Consider the following 19,154-nt stretch of genomic DNA (forward strand, 5'->3'; position numbering starts at 1 on the left):
CGCCGAGATTCCAACAGCCGAGTGATTCTGCAATTCAATTTGCTTTGATTCAGTAAAACAATTGCCGACACTCAGCTAATAAATAACATTTTGCTGAGATATCAGCTAACAAACAGATATTTTGCAGAGATATCAGTAAAAGTAAATGCCGAGGTAATCGGCTGTTGGAGATTTTACCGAGCTAGATTAAGTGTGTAACTAAGATCAGCCATATTCCACGTTCCGACTTTTTTTCGCTTGAAAACAATCCCATTGAAAACATTTGCTAACGCAGTTGGTGAAGAACGCTCTATCGACCACTAAACTGACCCACTTCAAACCCAACCCACAGAAGCTAGAAAAGGGAAACGGAGTAACTCACCAGCTTCGCTGCTGTTCCTGGTGCAAAACGACGCTGAACCCGAACATCGAATTGGCCGTACCCTCGTGCAGGACATAGTTCACGGTGTCCACGTTGAATCCCTGCACTGGCGAGCACAGTAGGCACGCGGCCAACCACGCTATCGCCACCGACAGGAACAGGTGCAATTTGGCATTGGTTCTGCTGACTTTACTACCGCCTTCGCTCCATCTGCTACTACTGATGCTGTTGCTGCTGCTGCTGCTGCTACTACTACCACCACCACTAGCAGCGGGTCCAGGGTCGTTTATCGTTGCCATTTTTGTGTCTCTTTCGCGCTCAATCCGCCTGTCGCGGTTTGAATTCTCGTTCTTCGTTCTCATCGAATCGATGCGCGACCACCACGGAAATTCCAGCCTGCTGCGATACCTCAATACTAATCTTTGTCTCCTTTTCTGTTGTTGTTGTTGCTCTCGCACCTCACGGCGCCGGCGATGACGACTAACAAATATTGACGCGCCGCGTCAAGATCGCGAGATTTTTGAACTTTGACACCACGCACTACAACCTATCAATGACTACTGCCATTCTTCTTCCGCTGCTTCTTACTCACTCACTTCGATTCCGGCTGGCCCGTTTCTTTCATACTTCCCTACAGGAAAACTACAATATTCCACTTCCCCACTTCGGCGCGCTTTTCTTTCCTGAAAAATTATTTACAACCTCACCAACTGAAACATCGCACTTGTTATCTCGCACGCTGAAACAAAATCGGAGAATGTGAATCACATCCCATTTTTTCGGTTTTCGGTTTTCAGTGTTCTTGTTCTATCCGATCGAGGAGGATCAGCTGTGGCGGGTTGGGAGTTTTACGAGCAACGTGCGTACCACGATCGTCGGAGGCTTCTTATCAGGGCTTGAGCTACCTATAGCTAAAAACTTCTATGACGACGACGACCCCGATAAGGAAAAGTGAAAGAAGGAAGAAAGCAAAAGGATGCTTATCTGCTCTCACACGATGACTGCTGGCTGACGGACGACCCTGAACGGTGAAATGATGTTCTAATCATCGTAGGATGCTTTGATTGGCCGTTTGATTTTGCGCAAATTGACGAAGTGTAATTTGTCATGTTTCACAATTGGACAGTAGCTATACTATGGGGGATTGAAATGAAACATTGATTCCGGCGAGATTTTGGTTTACACGGCGAATGAGAACGACCCAAATTTGAGTTTAGTTGACTCGAAAATCACATAAAGTGCTAGATGATTAAATTTGCCTCATGTTTTTCCAGGGTTTTCATAGTTTGTCCAGGAAAAACTTCCCGAATATGAGAAAAGTGACGAAGTGTAATTTGTCATGTTTCACAATTGGACAGTAGCTATACTGGGGGATTGAAATGAAACATTGATTTCGGCGAGATTTTGGTTTACACGGCGAACGAGAACGACCCAAATTTGAGTTTAGTTGACTCGAAAATCACATAACGTGCAGGAACTCAGTGATAAGTAAATTTGCCCCATGTTTTTCCAGGTTTGTCCAGGAAAAACTTCCCGAATATGAGAAAAGTAAATATTGGATTCACTCAGTCTATTGGTACTACTCCTAGACTGAGTAAAATTTTCAGCACAAACTTCGTCAACTCCGTTTTGCTAATACCACGGTTACTGGCATAGACCAATTCATAGAATTAGTAAAAATCTGCTCCATTTTCAGTAAACCTCACTCATATTCGAGAAAAATTTCACATTTCAGTGCCAACATTTCAAAGGGGCGTAATTTTATTTGTAAACAATGGCTTTAGCCGTCGATTTCTCGCGAATAAAAGCTCACTCATGAAAAATAATGACACCAGCAGGTAGATGAATGTTTCCTCTACAAGCTAGCATTGTAATTTTGGAGAGGTAAGATTTCATTCGCGAGAAATTCACAGCTAAAGTCATTGTTTACAAAAGCAATTACGCCCCTTTGAAATGTTGGCACTGATTTGCTCAAATTTGAGCGACTCTTGAACTCCCTGGACGTCCTTTGAACATTGTTTAATATCAGGAAACTTCCTAGTAGGATAGAAAATGTGAGGGTTTTTCAGGAAGTTTGGTGAAGTTTATACACGGCGTTTCCACAGGAAACCATGATACAAATTTTACTCATCGCTGAGTTCCTGCACTTTTGGCGATTATGAGTGAACTAAACTCAAACTTGGGTTGTTCTCATTCGCCGTGTAGATGTTCTGCGAGCTTGGTAGATTTAAAAGCTGTCGTCAAACATCTTCACCGAATTTCAAATGTCTTCAAAATGAAGCCATATCCTCAAATCTGGCACCCCTGACTGATTGGAACAGCTTTTTTTGGACGATCATGTATATACTAGAGGGCTTTAACCAATAAAGCAGTTCCACGGCAAATTAAGAACCGGAAAAGCCCGATCTTCTCCGATTTGCATGAAACTTTGCATGATTGTTTGTTATGGACCATTTGGCCATTTTGGAGATCGTATAATTTTCAAAAGGGCATCTTTGATTTAAAAAAAAAAATTGTGGCACGGAAACGGCTTTTCTGATCGAAATGACTTTTGAGACAAAGTTGTAGAGGAAAACAAATATTAGTAATTTTAAGTAAAAATAACAAAAATATGTTTAATTCTAAATATTCCCAAATGCCTTTACAGGTTATTTTTAATTGGATTGGTTAAAATTATGCACAACTTTGTCTGAGACGTCGTTGCGATCAGAAGAGTTGTTTCCGTGCTACAATTTTTTGAAACATTTCGAAGAGGCCATTTTGACATTTCACAAGCTCTAAATTGGCCAAATTTGAGCGTAAATGAGAATCAGTGCCCATAACAACCAATGAAGCACAGTTTTAAGTCGGAGAAGGTCGAGTTTTTACGATTCGTCATAGCGCCATAGTGAAGGATACGTTATTGAGAAACGGGAAAAGTTTCTCCCGCCGTTTAGCACGTCGAAGGAAGCCAGCCTGATCAGGGATGAGCTGGCCAAGCATCAGATTTATCCGCTGTTCAAGGTCTGTAGCGTGAGTGTCATTGCTCAAAATCATGAAATCAGGGCTGGAAAGCACCGCAGAGCGTTTGCATAGCAACTTTGTTCATGCATCGTACAACACTCGGCACAGAGAGTGCGATTCTCCCATTTGCTTCGCACACTGTTTTTCAACTTATCTTCGAGAAACCATTCCCAAATAGTTAGCGGTACACTCCGAGCTTACCACGATGGCATGTATAGGAGACGAAGAAGTGCATAGCGAAGAAGAATGTTGTCTTTTTGCTGGGTTTCCCAATTGCAACTCTACACTAAGTGGTGCTCTTTGTATCGGAGTGGTCGGAGCGGTGGTTACACTTTGCGTTTTCGATATTCCTGGGTGTGTGTGTATTTCTTCTCTTCTGCGCTGCGTTACGCTTACACAGGGTGAAAGGCTAGCAAACTTTGTGTTTGGTTGGTTCTCACTTTGTGGATTTCAGAAAATCAGTACATTGCGTGCATTGAGTGATCAGATGACAGCCCTGCATAACATCATAAAAGAGTGGAATGGGAGAATGCTACCCCTATACAGTAACTTGATAAATTTTCAGAATTTATAAAAGATTTCGTAAGTTCAAGAATCTTGAAATATTTTATAATTTTAGGTAACTACTAGAATTTATGATAACGCTACTGGGATAAACATGGGTCATAAACATGAATTTAAAAAAAAAGAAGGAACAAGTTTGAAATCGCCTTAGACATTTTGAAATGGAATTATTTTAAGGTCTGAGACACATTTTTAAGATTTAATTAATTGAAGAACTTTCAAGATTGTGAGATTTAAAAAAAATTCAAATCATGAGTCAGATTTCTCAGATTCTAAAACAAGACAATTTTATAGGGATGTCAAAAATTTTCAATTCCTGGACCTTGCAAAAAGAACAATCCAAGCTTGAAGAAATTTTCAAGATTCTAGATCGAAGATTCAGATGTCGGACCGTGAAATTTTTCAAAGATCCCTGATTTGATAACAAATATCATTTCAATGGATCTTAGAAAATGTTCAAGACTCATGGGCTTGAAGAAAATATTCATGATTCTGGAATTTCGTGGCATTATCTTGAAAATTTCTGAAGAATTAACTTAAAGGGAATTCTATGGAGCATTCGAAGAGATCAAGACTAACAATTGAAAAGGCCTCAACTCCATTTTGTAAACAAACGTTATAAGGCCATTTTCTCACGAACCGAATCCTACATTCGCAAACCTAGCACACAATCGGGTAGGGGAGAATTTCCCCTACCTGTTCATTTTGTTGGTTTGTGTTGGCGGACTTTGGTTGGCTAGAAAATGGTCTTACAATGTTTGTTTACAAAATGGAGTTGGCGCCATTTCAATTGTTGGTCTTGAGATGTATTTCGACTGGAATTCTATTCTAGAATTAAGAAGAACTTCAAGCGAAATCTATGGAATGCTTCGAAGGTAATTAAGGGCAGTTTTGAGGATAATTCCATCGAGAAGAGCTTCAATTTAATTCTAAGGAGAATTCCAAGGTGAGAAGAAAATGCAAATGAATAATTAAGCATAATTACTAAGCCAAGGTAATTCTGATGAGAAATTCAAAACGAAATCGAAGCATGATTCCACCAGAGAAGAGGAAAACACTTAATGAATGCCAAGGAATATTCGATTAGGATTGTGAGGAGAGTTATAGCTGAATTTAAGAAGAATTTTAAAAGAATGCTTAAGAGAATTCCAAGGCAGAACTGGCTATAATTTCAGGAGAATGATGAGAAGAATTCAATGGAAGTTCTGAGGATAAATCTAAATTAAATTTAAGGTGTATTCCAAAAGAATTCAGATGAGATTTCCAGGGGAATTCTTAGGAGAGCCTGAAGGTAATTCCATGGAGTATTCCAATGCAATTGCTGTGAAAATTTTATGGAAACTAAAAGCGGAATTCCATGAGAATTCAGTGGCATATTTTGAGGAATCAAAAGTAATTCAAGGAATAATTCCATCGAAGTTCTGGAGGAATACTAATGCTGCAGATAATTCCAAAAGGATCAGAAGGATTTTAAGGTAATCATGCTACAATTATTAGAAATTCGATGTGAATTCAGAGCGAATTTCAAGTGTTTTTTTTTTAAGAAAATTATATGAGTTGAATGTATTTGATTATATAAACAAAAATCTTTAGCAAATCCCAACGAAATCCTGTGAATAAATCTCCCGAATATGGATGATTAACAGAAATATTATAAATGCTAGACTTTTAACATTGCTAATTTAAAAAAATCAAATGTCTTAGACTTCTTAGCATTTTAGGGTTCTTATACTTTGATAATTTTGAAAATGCTGAACTGAAACAAATTTTCAAAATTCTAGGGCACTGGGAATTTGTGAGATCTGAGATTTCAATCTCCAAGGGTCTGCATATGGCTTCAAAAGTTTTCACAAAACATGAAATATCTTCAAAATGTCTGCGGAAAATAAAAGTCTTCACTGAATTCCAAATGTCTTCAAAGTGAAAACATGTCTTTAAATCTGGCATTCCTGGTGATAATTAATCAGATTATCAACATTATTGTAAAATGAGTTCCATGAGTTTCCTTTTGTGGAGATTTTCGATTTAAAAATTGGGCTAATTTGAAAGGAATTCCAATTCTTTTTTATGGGGTGGTGCTTCGCATACAAAAGTCGGTAGCAATGGCATCACTGGTCACTTCCTTTTCCACATAAAAAAATATTAAATAAAAATTACATAATCCTTCTCAATGAACGCCTCCTCGTCCACCTTCGCCAATCGCACGCAATCAAAGCAGCTCACGAAATAAACACCGAAAATCACACAGATCACAGCCAACTCCGCGCTGCCAATACAATCGCACTCGCAGCAGAACAAACGCTCGCTCTAGTAGGCATATCTAGCAGCTCTCCGAGGACTATGCTCCGCCGTGCCGTGCCGTGCGTTGGAGGATTAGTCACAGAAAGAGTCACACCGACGACGACGCGCCTTGAACCGTTTCTCTGTGTGATGAAACGCACGTGGGACGTCGCAACCAGCATCCCTTCCCTCGCACACACTTTTCACCTATATGCGTCGCGACGCGCGCCAAGTGTAACGGAAAATCGACATCCTCCCTGATCCGATCGCCGTGCACAGCGCACACATGTTTTCCCATTTTCTTCATATTGCACACCACAAACGAAAGCTGTAACAGCAGTATCAGCACACCGTCTTCGTCTTCATCACCGCCAACAACCGCCGCCGCCTTTATTAATAGAACATCATTTTCTCACCACACCACTAAAAGGTAGCGAAGCAGGCGGCGAACGATGGGAGTTTTGCACTTTTCACGGCCTGCTTCTCACTTGATCTTCGCTCGTCGCCAGTGGAAAATCGTGAAAATTTTCCTCCCCAGAAAACACCCACAGCAGAACGGCTGCTGCAGGCCACTCAGAGCGACGATTAATCGATCAGTTACATCAATTTACACCACAATCAACGATCTGTTCGCTCGGCTCTGTCTAAACCACTTCACCGATCTTCACTCATCTTCGGTTTAGCACCCATTCGCTAATTATTACTAAATAAGGCAAATCAACTGAGGAAAACTAGTTGCGCTCCATCCCCCACACCGCCGGAGTGTAAGTTGTTGAGGGGGTAGAACCTGCTAAAACCGCACCCCCACAATGAGCCACCCACCTACTACTAGTAACCAAAAACCAACGGCTGATTGCTCACTACTCACTTCCACTAAGTGCAAGCTACTAAGAACACACTAAGAATTCCGAAAAACGGCGGACGAACGGCTTTTCACGCGTCCAAACTTCACGACGGCTGGCAGAAAACTGAATCTCGAATGAACGCACGCGCCTGCTGCTGGCTCTGGCTGCTGATGAATGAAAAATAATGCAACAACCGTCTCACTGCTGCTGCTGGCACGGGAAGAACATTGAGAAATGAACGACCGACGGATCGACGATAATAATGATGATCTTCGCTTGTTGTGCTGTCAGTTTAAAGGGAAATAGCTAAAAAAAAAGTGCTGTCTCTTTTCACGGTCGATTAAATCTCCTCCAATTTGAATTTCGTTCACTCAAATTCGCAAAAATGTATAGGTTACTCATAGACTGAGCAAAATGTTCCTCGATTTTCCAGGAAAAGCTTTTCGACTGTTGGGAAAATCGATCGAGGTTTCACTCAGTCTATTAATATACTTCTAGACTGAGTTAAATTTTCGTCGAATTGCCTCATATCCGAGAAGTTTTCCCTGGAAAAGATCGGGAAATTTTACTCACAGAAAACGAAAACCAATCATTCATGCTTCTTATTTAGGCTGTGTTCCATTTGGTGAATTTTCACTAAAAAACAAAATATATTATAATGTTAGAAAATCCCTCCATTGTTGATCGTCCGATTTTCGAGAAGGTGTTTGTCAAAATTGATTCCTGGTCCGCCAGAAATAAGTCTGTTTATTTGAAAAGGTTCCATCTGTGAAATTTAAGTGAACAATGGAACACAGCCTTAATCATTTCCAGAAAAATGTCGGTTGCTTGTACAACCAATATTGGCAAAAAAAAGTATTGAAATTTATTACAAGTAACCGACATTTTTCTGAAAATGATCAAAAATGAATAATTTATTGGTTTGAATTCAGTTTGTTCATAAATCGCAAAAAGTGCAGGAAGCGATGAGTAAATTTGCCTCACGTTTTTCCAGGTTTTTCCAGGAAAAACTTCCGGAACATGAGAAAAGTAAAGGTTGAATTCTCTCAGTCTGTTGGTACTGCTCCTAGACTGAGTAAAATTTTCATAAATTGTCCTCATTTTCCGGCAGGAAACACGGGGAAAATTTACTCATGGCTGAGTTCTTGCACTTTTTTGCGATCATGAGTCAACTGAACTAAAATTTGGGTTGATTTCATTGGCAATGCGTTAATGAAGAGTGACAGCAAGCATGCACTCTCTGACGGTGGAGAGGCGAAACGCTGCGATTAGGAGTGCGCTATCATCCGCTAGGTGGCTAAAATTCACGGCCGATGTGATTACTCAAAATTTAGTCGTAATACACACGGACGATGTGATTGCTCAAAATTGAGTTAAATTCGACTAAATTTAGCCAAAACTGGATTCAATGTGTAATAATAGCAACCGGTGGAAACAAACGATTTAAAATTGGATCACTACTTGACCTTGTGGAAGAGACCGGAAGGAGGTTCAGGTACTGCATCCAAGAAAATGGAGGACACATAGAGCAACTATTGAAATAAATTTGTGAAAGAAACGAAGATCAGTGTTTCAATTTGATTAATCATTGGAAAATACCCAATCAGTGTTCAATGAACTGATCTGTATACGCCTTTTTAATTGGCAAATCAAAGTTGGCACTCGTGGAGAATAGAAGAACTATGAAAGTGATGATGATTTCAAAATTTTGCACGGTGAGGTATACGAGTTCAATCTTAAAATGCTTTTATTTTGTGAATGGAGCATGTTATTTAAATCTGGTTAGTGCTACGTTAGTAGAAAACTTAAGGACTACTCAATAGACATATAATACAGAAAACATAATTTCTTTTCAGATTTTTAGATGTACACATAGACTTCAGCTTTTCTACCACTGTAGCAGCAACCAGATTTAAATAAAATGCTCTATTTTCAAAATAAACGCATTTTAAGATTGCACTCGTATGCTTCCCCGTGGAAAATTTTGAAACCATCATCACTTTCATAGTTCTTCTATTCTCCGCGAGTGCCAACTTTGATTTGCCAATAGAAACTAAACGATCCGTTCAACCTCTGTTAATGAATAGGAAAACGTTAAAAAAAGTGTTGTGAGCAGAAATTACTACCGTGGGACAGGAAACGGAACACTTTTTTACTTTTCCTGATTAATTAATTTATCAGAGATGCTCCAAAACTTGATCTACAGTTGAAAAATTTAATTCTGTAACGTTTTGGCAAAGATCCTGGTGTTGTTCAGGAATATTTTTGTTGAGAAAAATGGAAAATTAGAAAAGTGCCTTAGTGGTTACCCAACTAACATTTTCAGCTTTGTAAGCCAACTTTTCCAGCATTGTGCTGTAAAGTAGCTGAAAAGAAGCTGCAGATACAGCCCCGAATAGAAATTGTAATGTAGGAAACATCAGCAGACATCTTCAATACATTAAATTTTAATGTGTATTGCTGTACCCTTAATGTATTCAGACTTCAGTGTGACATCCAAGTACATAAAAATACATTAGCCTCAAACGTTACATCAGAATCAAACGTCTTGACGATGTAAAATTTGACATCAGAATACATCCAATGACAACAGAACCTAACGTTACATTAGAATCAAACTTCATCACGATGTAAATTGTTGTCCTTCGGTCCCTCGCCGCATGCAAAGTTTGTTTTTTCCTGAGTCAGCACTACACGGCGAATGAGAACACCCAAATTTGAGTTTAGTTCACTCATAAATCGCAAAAAGTACAGGAACTCAGTTTTGAGTTAATTTCCCTCTGTTTTTCCAGTAAATTTTTTTTTTCCGAATATAAGAAAAGTAAAATTTGATCTTACAAGGAACATCGACTGGCAGAAATATGCAACGGCGGTGACAATCGGTGTCGAATCAATAGATGCGCTTCCACCATTGGAAGAATATCGATTCCTAGCCGATTTGATTTACAAAAGCTCACTGGAAGCACAAAAAAGAAAAGTTCCAAGTGCACCCTTTAAAAGGAGACCAGCCACACCTGGTTGGGACGAAGAATGCACAAAATTGTATATAGAAAAATCTGATGCTTTCAAAGCTTTTCGTAGACACAAAACCTCCACTTACTTCGAGGAATATTCAAAGCTTGAGACAAAGCTGAAACAATTAATCAAAGCAAAAAAACGCGGTTATTGGCGCAATTTCGTCGAGGGACTCTCACGAGAAACCTCAATGAACACCTTGTGGAGGGTGGCTCGCAACATGCGTAACCGCTCATCTTTCAATGAGAGTGAAGAATACTCCAACCGATGGATATTCGATTTCGCTAAAAAGGTCTGTCCGGACTCAGTTCCAGCACAAAATATTCTTCGAGAAGCGTCTCCTAGCGGCGGCTCTCTGGATAGACCATTCTCAATGCTGGATTTCTCTATGGCTCTTCTTTCATCGAACAACTCCTCACCGGGAAGCGATATGATTAAATTCAATCTTCTGAAAAATCTCCCAGATATCGCTAAAAGACGCTTGCTAGATTTATTCAATTCCTTGCTAGAAAACAACATTGTACCGCCTGAATGGAGACAGGTCAAAGTAATAGCCATTAAAAAACCTGGCAAACCAGCGTCTGACCATAACTCATACCGTCCGATTGCTATGCTTTCGTGCATTAGGAAATTGTTGGAGAAAATGATCCTTCGGAGACTCGATCAGTGGGTCGAAGCAAATAACTTGCTATCAAATACACAGTTTGGGTTCCGCAAGAGCAAAGGAACAAACGATTGTCTAGCGCTGCTTTCCACAGATATTCAACTGGCCTTTGCACACAAGGAGCAATTGGCTTCAGTATTCTTGGACATTAAGGGGGCTTTTGATTCAGTTTCCATTGAAATTCTGTCAGACAATCTGCACAGATGTGGACTTTCTGAAATTTTAAATAATTTCTTGTACAATTTGTTGTCAGAAAAGCAAATGAACTTTTCCCTTGGACAACTGACAACTTCCAGAATTAGCTACATGGGCCTGCCCCAAGGCTCATGCCTCAGCCCTCTTCTTTATAACTTTTACGTCAAAGATATCGACAACTGTTTGGCAGAACAATGCACGCTAAGACAACTTGCAGATGACGGTGTGGTTTCCGTAAGAGGTCCACATGCCGTGGACTTGCAAGGACCATTGCAAAATTCCTTAGATAACTTGTCTTCTTGGGCTATGAATCTAGGGATCGAATTCTCGCCGCAGAAAACTGAACTGGTAGTGTTTACTCGAAAGCGGTACCCAGCCCAAATGCAGCTTAATCTTTTGGGCAGAAACATTACCCAATCATTGTCTTTCAAGTACCTTGGGGTCTGGTTTGATTCAAAGTGCACTTGGAATGCTCATATTACGTACTTGAAGCAAAAATGTCAGCAGAGGATCAACTTTCTCCGTTCAATTTGCGGCACATGGTGGGGTGCTCATCCGGGAGACCTCATAACGCTTTATAAAACAACTATTCTCTCTGTTCTAGAGTACGGCTCTTTCTGCTTTCTCTCGGCAAGAAAAAGTCACCTAATAAAATTGGAACGAACTCAATATCGTTGTCTGCGTATTGCTCTAGGCTGTATGCACTCAACGCATAACATGAGTCTCGAGGTTCTGGCAGGAGTAACACCCCTCCAGAACCGTTTCTGGGAGCTCTCTCTCAGAATACTAATCAAATGCGGAGTGACGAACACATTTATAATTGCAAATTTTGAAGAAATTCTTGGGCTGAACACACAATCTCGATTTATGAGAATCTACCACCACTACATACACAGCAAAAAAATAATTTTGATATCACATCAAAGTGGATGCACTACAATCATGTCGAAAATTTCATGTAATTTTTATGACCACATAAATAAACAAATGCAGTAAAAGCAGCGTAATGTCAGTTCATGCATTGTATTAATGATAATTTTGTCCTTTTTAGCAAGTAATATTACACCATATTTTCGACATAATTGTAGTGCATCCACTTTGACGTGATATCAAAATTATTTTTTTGCTGTGTATCGTCAGATATGTGTCTTCCTTGTTATACTCCAGACCGTGTTCACTTCACCAATCGCAGTTCCTCAATTGAATATGATCTGACCATGAAACAAGCAACTCATGGGATTCCCGATCAACTTCGACCTATTATTATTCCGCGTATTTTTACTGAAAAGTACCAACAAGTCAATTGCATGAAAAGATATTTTACAGACGGGTCTCGTCTCAGTGGATCCACTGGCTTCGGTGTCTTCAATGAAAACTCTAGCGCCTTCCGCAAACTCCAGGAACCTTGTTCCGTTTTTGTTGCTGAGCAGGCAGCAATCAACTTCGCATTGGGGATGATTTCCAACATGCCCGCAGACCATTACTTCATCTTCTCGGATAGTCTCAGTTCGATTGAGGCTATTCGGTCGATGAAACAAGGTAGGCACTCATCTTATTTCCTTTCAAAGGTAAGGGAGCAGATGTGTGTGCTGGTCGAAAGATCATATATGATTACCTTTGTATGGGTCCCCTCACATTGCTCAATCCCAGGCAATGAGAAGGCGGACTCTCTCGCAAAGGTGGGCGCACAGGAAGGCGAATTGTATGACAGGCAAATTTCACACGATGAATTTTACCATTTAGTGCGTCAGAGTACCTTTTCGAGTTGGCAAACCGATTGGGACACTGGAAATCTTGGACGGTGGTTACATTCAATTATTCCTAATGTTTCTTCGAGAGCGTGGTTTAAAGGCTTGGGCTTAAGTCGTGACTTCATTCGCGTGATGAGTAGACTTATGTCCAACCACTACTCGCTAGATGCTCATCTCAATAGAATAAACCTCGTGGACAGCAACATCTGTCGGTGTGGAAACGGTTACGATGACATCGAACACGCAGTTTGGCAATGTACGGATAATGACGCCGCCAGAGAGCGACTTTTGAATACCCTCGAGGCCCAAGGAAGACAACCCTATGTTCCTATCAGAGACGTGTTGGCAACCCGTGATCTCTGCTATATGCAATCCGTTTATGTTTTTCTTCAAATGTCTAGTATAAGAATTTAATTCCTTTTGTCTTTTGTCTCTCTTTATTAGTTTTTGTTTGTCTTGTCCCCCCGTCTCGATGAGTCTCATCGTCGCCCACTGGTCACCCACCATAGCCGGTCGAACTCCAGACGAAGCTAGAACAGCACTACCGTTCATACTGGCGACAACGCTCTGATGAGACAACGAAACCCTACCCCAAGCTCCTCCCCTGATCCTATCCTTCGAAAATGTACCCTTCTAACCTCGAGTAAGCCGCGAGTGATCGGCCCAACTCCTACTAGACATAGAATTAAGTGAATTTTGTTACACACAGTGAACAATGAATTATCGGCTCCGTAAAGCTAACGCGATTGAGCCTTCCAAATAAACGAACTAGATAAAAAAAAAAAAAAAAAAAAAGAAAAGTAAAGATTGGATTCTGTGGATTTTCGTCAATCCTAATTTTCCGGAAGATTTTTGAAGTTTTCCACCGGAAAACATGAGGCAAATTTCGAAGCAAATTTACTCATCGCTGCGTTCCTGCATTTTTTGCGATTTTGAGTACACTGTATTCAAATTTGGGTTGATCACATTGGCCGTGTACAGTTTTTTTTTCGCGGTGTCCGTCGCGAGTTTTGGTGGCGATTCGGTGTCCAACGTTGCGGCAAATCCTTTGGTTTGTTTTTTTCCGTCGATCTTGTTTTCCGTGCTGAGCACCAATGCTACCGACGTGCCAGGAAGGCAGCTCCCACACCTGGACCCCCGCCAGTTTCGAAGATTGCGAGTCCCGCGATCGCCCTTGGAAAAGGAAGGCTGTTTTTCAGGTAAGTAAATGTAAATTAATGTACTGTAATTATGTTTTTTTTTAGGAAAGTGCACCAGTGCGAAGCCGGATCCCGGTAGGGGGTCCGAAGCTGGATCCCGGCGGGGAATTTGAAGCCGGATCTCTTTGCAGGTTAGTGAATGTGTTTATTTTTTTTTATTATTTGATTGACGAATAAATAAATAAATAGGGGGAGAAGGGGCATAGTGAGCATCCCGCAGTTTGGCTTTGGATCTCCAGCTGCATGAAACAAATCAACTGGTAGTAGGTTCAATATCATTATGATATTGATCCTACCACCAACCATTTTTTTTCCGAACAGCCGGAAGTTCAAGCTGGATGCTCACTATGCCCCACCTGTTCACTATGCCCCTCTTACCCCTACTAAAAGCTAAAATAAAGTGGAAGATGACGGGTTCCGTACGCGGATCCCGATGACGGGTTCCGTAGACGGATCCCGATGACGGGTTCCATCGACAGATTCCGATGGGGAAACCGAATACGAATCCCGATGGGGAAACCGAATACGGATCCCGATGGGGAAACCGAGTACGGGTCCCAATGGGGAAACCGAATACGGATCCCGATGGGGAAACCGAATACGGATCCCGATGGGCAAACCGAATACGCATCCCGATGGGGATACCGAATACGGAGCCCGATGGGGAAACCGAATACGGGTCCCAATGGGGAAACCGAATACGGATCCCGATGGAAAAACCGAATACGGATCCCGATGGGGAAACCGAATACGGATCCCGATCGGGAAACCGAATACGCATCCCAATAGGGATTCCGTAGACGGATCCCGATGGGGAAACCGAATACGAATCCCGATAAGGAAACCGAATACGGATCCCGATGGGGAAACCGAGTACGGATCCCGATGGGGAAACCGAATACGGGACCCAATGGGAAAACCGAATACGAATCCCGATAAGGAAACCGAATACGGATCCCGATGGGGAAACCGAGTACGGATCCCGATGGGGAAACCGAATACGGGACCCAATGGGAAAACCGAATATGCATCCCAATGGGGATTTCGTAGACGGATCCCGATAGGGAAACCGAATACGGATCCCGATGGGGAAACTGAATACGGATCCCGATGGGGAAACCGAATACGGATCCCGATGGGGAAACCGAATACGGATCCCGATGGGGAAACCGAATACGGATCCCGATAACTCAAATCTTCTAAATATTAATTTCTTTAAATTAAATCAAGAATTTTATTATTCTCTTCCGCAATCGTGGGGATGGGAATGATAGGGCTGCAGATAGCAGTGGTGGGGGACTTGGTGATTAATCCGATGAAACTGTTACTTCTTGAAGCTAATCTTTTTCGTATTTCTTTCATTCTCTTTTCGCACTTTGCATATGACACCACACAGCAAAAAAATAATTTTGATATCACGTCAAAGTGGATGCACTACAATTATGTCGAAAATATGGTGTAATATTACTTGCTAAAAAGGACAAAATTATCATTAATACAATGCATGAACTGACATTACGCTGCTTTTACTGCATTTGTTTATTTATGTGGTCATAAAAATTACATGAAATTTTCGACATGATTGTAGTGCATCCACTTTGATGTGATATCAAAATTATTTTTTTGCTGTGCATCTATGTACATTGATAGCTACATATCTACATTGATTCAATGATGTGTGGAGAGCTCATTCCGAATGATCAGTGGACCAGCCTCATCCCAGATGACCATGGCAATGCAAGAAAATTAGTTTTCATTGAAGGAAGTATCACAACACAGGTAACTGCTATTAAATATTTTTGCAGACAACACAGATAAAAATTCTGAATTTTAATTGTGATGTAAACATTCATTCACGTAAACTTAAATTTAATTTCACACAACCGAGCAACTTGTAAACAATGTTGTTTACAAAGATGGGCTTTTGTATACAATATTTGCTACATTGCATGAATTGTGCTAGAACTTTACATGATATATAATGTAAACTTATATGATATATGACGCTCCATTTGTGTGCATCATATTTAACAGAAATTTACACTACTTTTCGAACTGTGAATGACAGATGGTGAACATGACGATCCAGTTATGCTGTTATATCCTGGGGGGGGGGACGTGCTGTCAAATCAGCCTACTGATCATCTTGTATGAAACTGGTTCCAAACGTAAACAAACGCTGTAGGTTTCTTATGGCTTGTTTACGTTTGGAACCAGTTATCCGAGGTAGGCGACGATTGTTCGTATTTGACAGCCACCTCCCCCCCCTTGGTTATATCACAAACGAAGTGACAGACGTCTAACTGGCGAAGAAATCCATTTAAATAATGTGGTTCACTGTAATAGAATTTTCTTGGAAGCTTGTGCCATCATCCACCAGATGGGTTAGTTTTTTTGTTTTGATTTGAACAAAGTTGATTTTGTGTACAATGATTCTTTGACAGTGTGCAAAGAGTGCGTATCATTTTGTCATTTTTTTATGCATTTTAGTTTTGAGTAGAATGAAAGAGATAGAACCAAAACATTCTAGTACATTTGGTGAAAATGCTAGTTCAATCTAGTAGTAGTGTTGCCATGTGGTACAATCCAGCAGTAGTGGTGTTGCCATGTGGTACACTGAAAAATTGCAATAGCAGGTTAGTCACCAAAGTTTTCGAACCGCTCCGTCTGTCACTTCGTTTGTGGTTATATAGTACTATACGTACATTTAAAATTAACCATCAATCGCAGAAACTATACGAATTATCGCGTATCTCTGTTGTTCATTACATACCAAGTGAAAACCTAATCATATATTGTCGTGGAATGTTGGCAAACGTATAAGATACTTACTTTACTTTTGCTGGTCCGACGTCCCTCAAGATTTGACCTGTATAACAAAGTTGCGCCAACTAACTCGGTCCCTGACTGCTTGTCTCCAATTTCTCGAGCATCCCACACTTCCTACATCTTGCTCCACTTGGTCTAACCACCTAGCACGCTGTACTTTTCTGCGTCTTGTACCGGCCGGATTTGAGGAAAACACCATTTTTGCGGGATTGTTGTCCGGCATTCCTAAGCACTCGTCGTTCGAAAACTCCCAGTGTTCCTCGAGCATTGTACATTGTCATATTTTTCATGCACAATAATTTTGTTTATTATATATTTGCAGTTCGTCAATTAGGTAGAAGACTGGTAGCCCAAAACTTTCCGCATTTGTGGATCATCCCGATCCACGTCCAAAGTGTCATGCATTATTGACAAATTGGCACAGTGGGTCGATTTAAAGGGAGATCTGGAGGCGCAGCGATCTTTTTGTCATGATTGTCTGGTAGTTCACTCAAAAATGCTATAACAATCGCCAAGCTCGCTGTAATGTCACCAAGTGCCTCGTCACCCACGAATAGGCGCCTATGTCAGTGGTCTAACAACTCTTAGCGCGCTAATGGCATAGTTCCCCTGCCGCATAAAGAGTTGCCACAATGATATTAGGTTAGCTAAGGTCAGTTAACTGACTGGTGGGAAACGGGAGCTTAAGCAATGGCTATTCTGTATGCATTTTTATGATGTTATCTAACAACAATGGTGTGTAGTGTTTACACGATCATGTTTCTAATTCTAATGTGTTGTAAATATAATTGAAAGCATTTGAAAAGTAAGATTCTAGTGTTTTGTATATCTAAAAACATTAGTAAACATCTACATTTGAAAACATTCAAACAACGTTTACTTTAAACGTTTTGTACATCTGAAAACATCAGAGAACAACAAACACGAAGTACAATTGAAAACATCCGAACAACGTTTAGTTCTAACGTTGTGTACATCCGAAAACATCCAAAAAACGTTTGGTTCTAGCATCGGGAAACATCTACGTTAGAAAACATCAGAATACATTTACATATAAAAACATCCGAACAACGTTTAGTTCTAACGTTTTTTACATCTGAAAACATCCTTAAAACGTTTGATTCTAATGTCAATAGATTGAAATTTTTGACGTCAGACCGACATTAGAATGGCAAAATTTTGTTCCAAAATTTCTGATGTATACACCATGTTACGTTGCTTAAATACAACTAAATCATAATGTTTTCTAATGTTTGACATCAGGCATACATTTGATTTCGATGCTGATGTAGACATCAAAATCAAACGTTGGGCTAATGTAAATTTCTATTCGGGGCACAAACTATTCGAAATTTGTATGGAAATTACTATGGGAAAACCAAACTTGTTGTTCATTGTCTTCTACCCATTTTCCATATTGCTTTTTCGAAAATTTCCGAAAATTTCTATAGCGGGAAAATTTTCTAAGCTACAACTTTGCGGAATATTGTTTTTCAGCCAAATGCTAAATTAAATTGTTATTAATTGTTTATGAGCTTGATAATCTTATGGCATGATCAAGCAGCTGTTCTGTAGGCAACACTGTATTCTGCAGTGTGACATAGTAGCCATGATATTTGTGCTCTATTCTTCGCACCAGAAACACCAATGTTGCCTGATGAACAGTTGAATGAGCATAATCATAAGACATCAGTGACTTGAATCATTAGAAACTATTGTTCCTTACATTTGATTGAAAAATGGTTTTCAACAAAGTTCTAGCTGAAAAAAATTGCGACAATCACTGCTATCATTGTTAAATGTACAGTGATGTGGTGAATTGTTATATATATATATATATATATATATATATATATATATATATAGGGTTAACTACCCCATTTCCGGCCTATTAAGCACAACCCGCACTTAGCCTTTCTTAATCTAGCTCAGGTTAGCACCAAACGGAATGTTATTATGGTGGCTTCCAAATTTATTTACCTTTCCGTACGTACCGTAAAATTTGATAAAGAGCAACCAATCGTTGAGATATTGTCAAAAGTCTAACACTGCTTCTTGACGCCAAACTCGGCCTACGGATTCTAAACTCGGCCTAACGCATTAAAACGCCATTGAAACGCCAATGAATTCACTTCGGCCTATCGGATGAAGATAAAAATTGATTCGGTCAGAGCGCTTCTTTTGTTTTTGGGAATTATCGGTGCAAACCTTCATATCACGCGTTCTCATTGACTTTGTTCGGTAGCTTATTAACTAAAGTATCGTACCAAACGCATAATTTACTTGTTAACTCTGAAATCATGGATTTATTTGAGGTTTTCTGCTCGATAGGCCCAAAATGGGCGATTAGGCCGAAGTAGTTCTCTACCCTATATGAACAAAAACATAAGTTTTCCCATAGTAATTCTCATATAAACTTGAAATGGTTTGTACCAAGTCAGTTTCTTA

General features: G+C 40.2%; 1 protein-coding gene across 4 annotated transcripts in view; it reads right to left on the reverse strand.

Annotated features, from left to right (window-relative positions):
* Nucleotides 1-7,156, reverse strand: part of if (inflated) — a 188,840-nt gene extending 181,684 nt beyond the window's left edge. For 2 of the 4 annotated variants that reach the window (XM_065219279.1, XM_065219276.1), the window contains exons 1-2: nucleotides 7,031-7,150; nucleotides 362-1,100 (exon numbers count right to left, since the gene is read on the reverse strand). In XM_065219279.1, the coding sequence (XP_065075351.1) occupies nucleotides 362-723 (362 nt within the window). In that variant the 5' untranslated portion in view covers nucleotides 724-1,100; nucleotides 7,031-7,150. Of the gene's footprint in view, nucleotides 1-361; nucleotides 1,101-7,030 lie in introns of all 4 variants that reach the window. The other 2 variants (XM_065219277.1, XM_065219278.1) reach the window with 2 other exon arrangements.
* Nucleotides 7,157-19,154: the final 11,998 nt, after the last annotated feature.

Source organism: Ochlerotatus camptorhynchus, unplaced genomic scaffold, assembly GCF_037179485.1.
Source record: "Ochlerotatus camptorhynchus isolate MF236.1 unplaced genomic scaffold, CSIRO-AGI_Acam_v1.1 ptg000102l, whole genome shotgun sequence".
NCBI lineage: Eukaryota > Metazoa > Arthropoda > Insecta > Diptera > Culicidae > Ochlerotatus > Ochlerotatus camptorhynchus.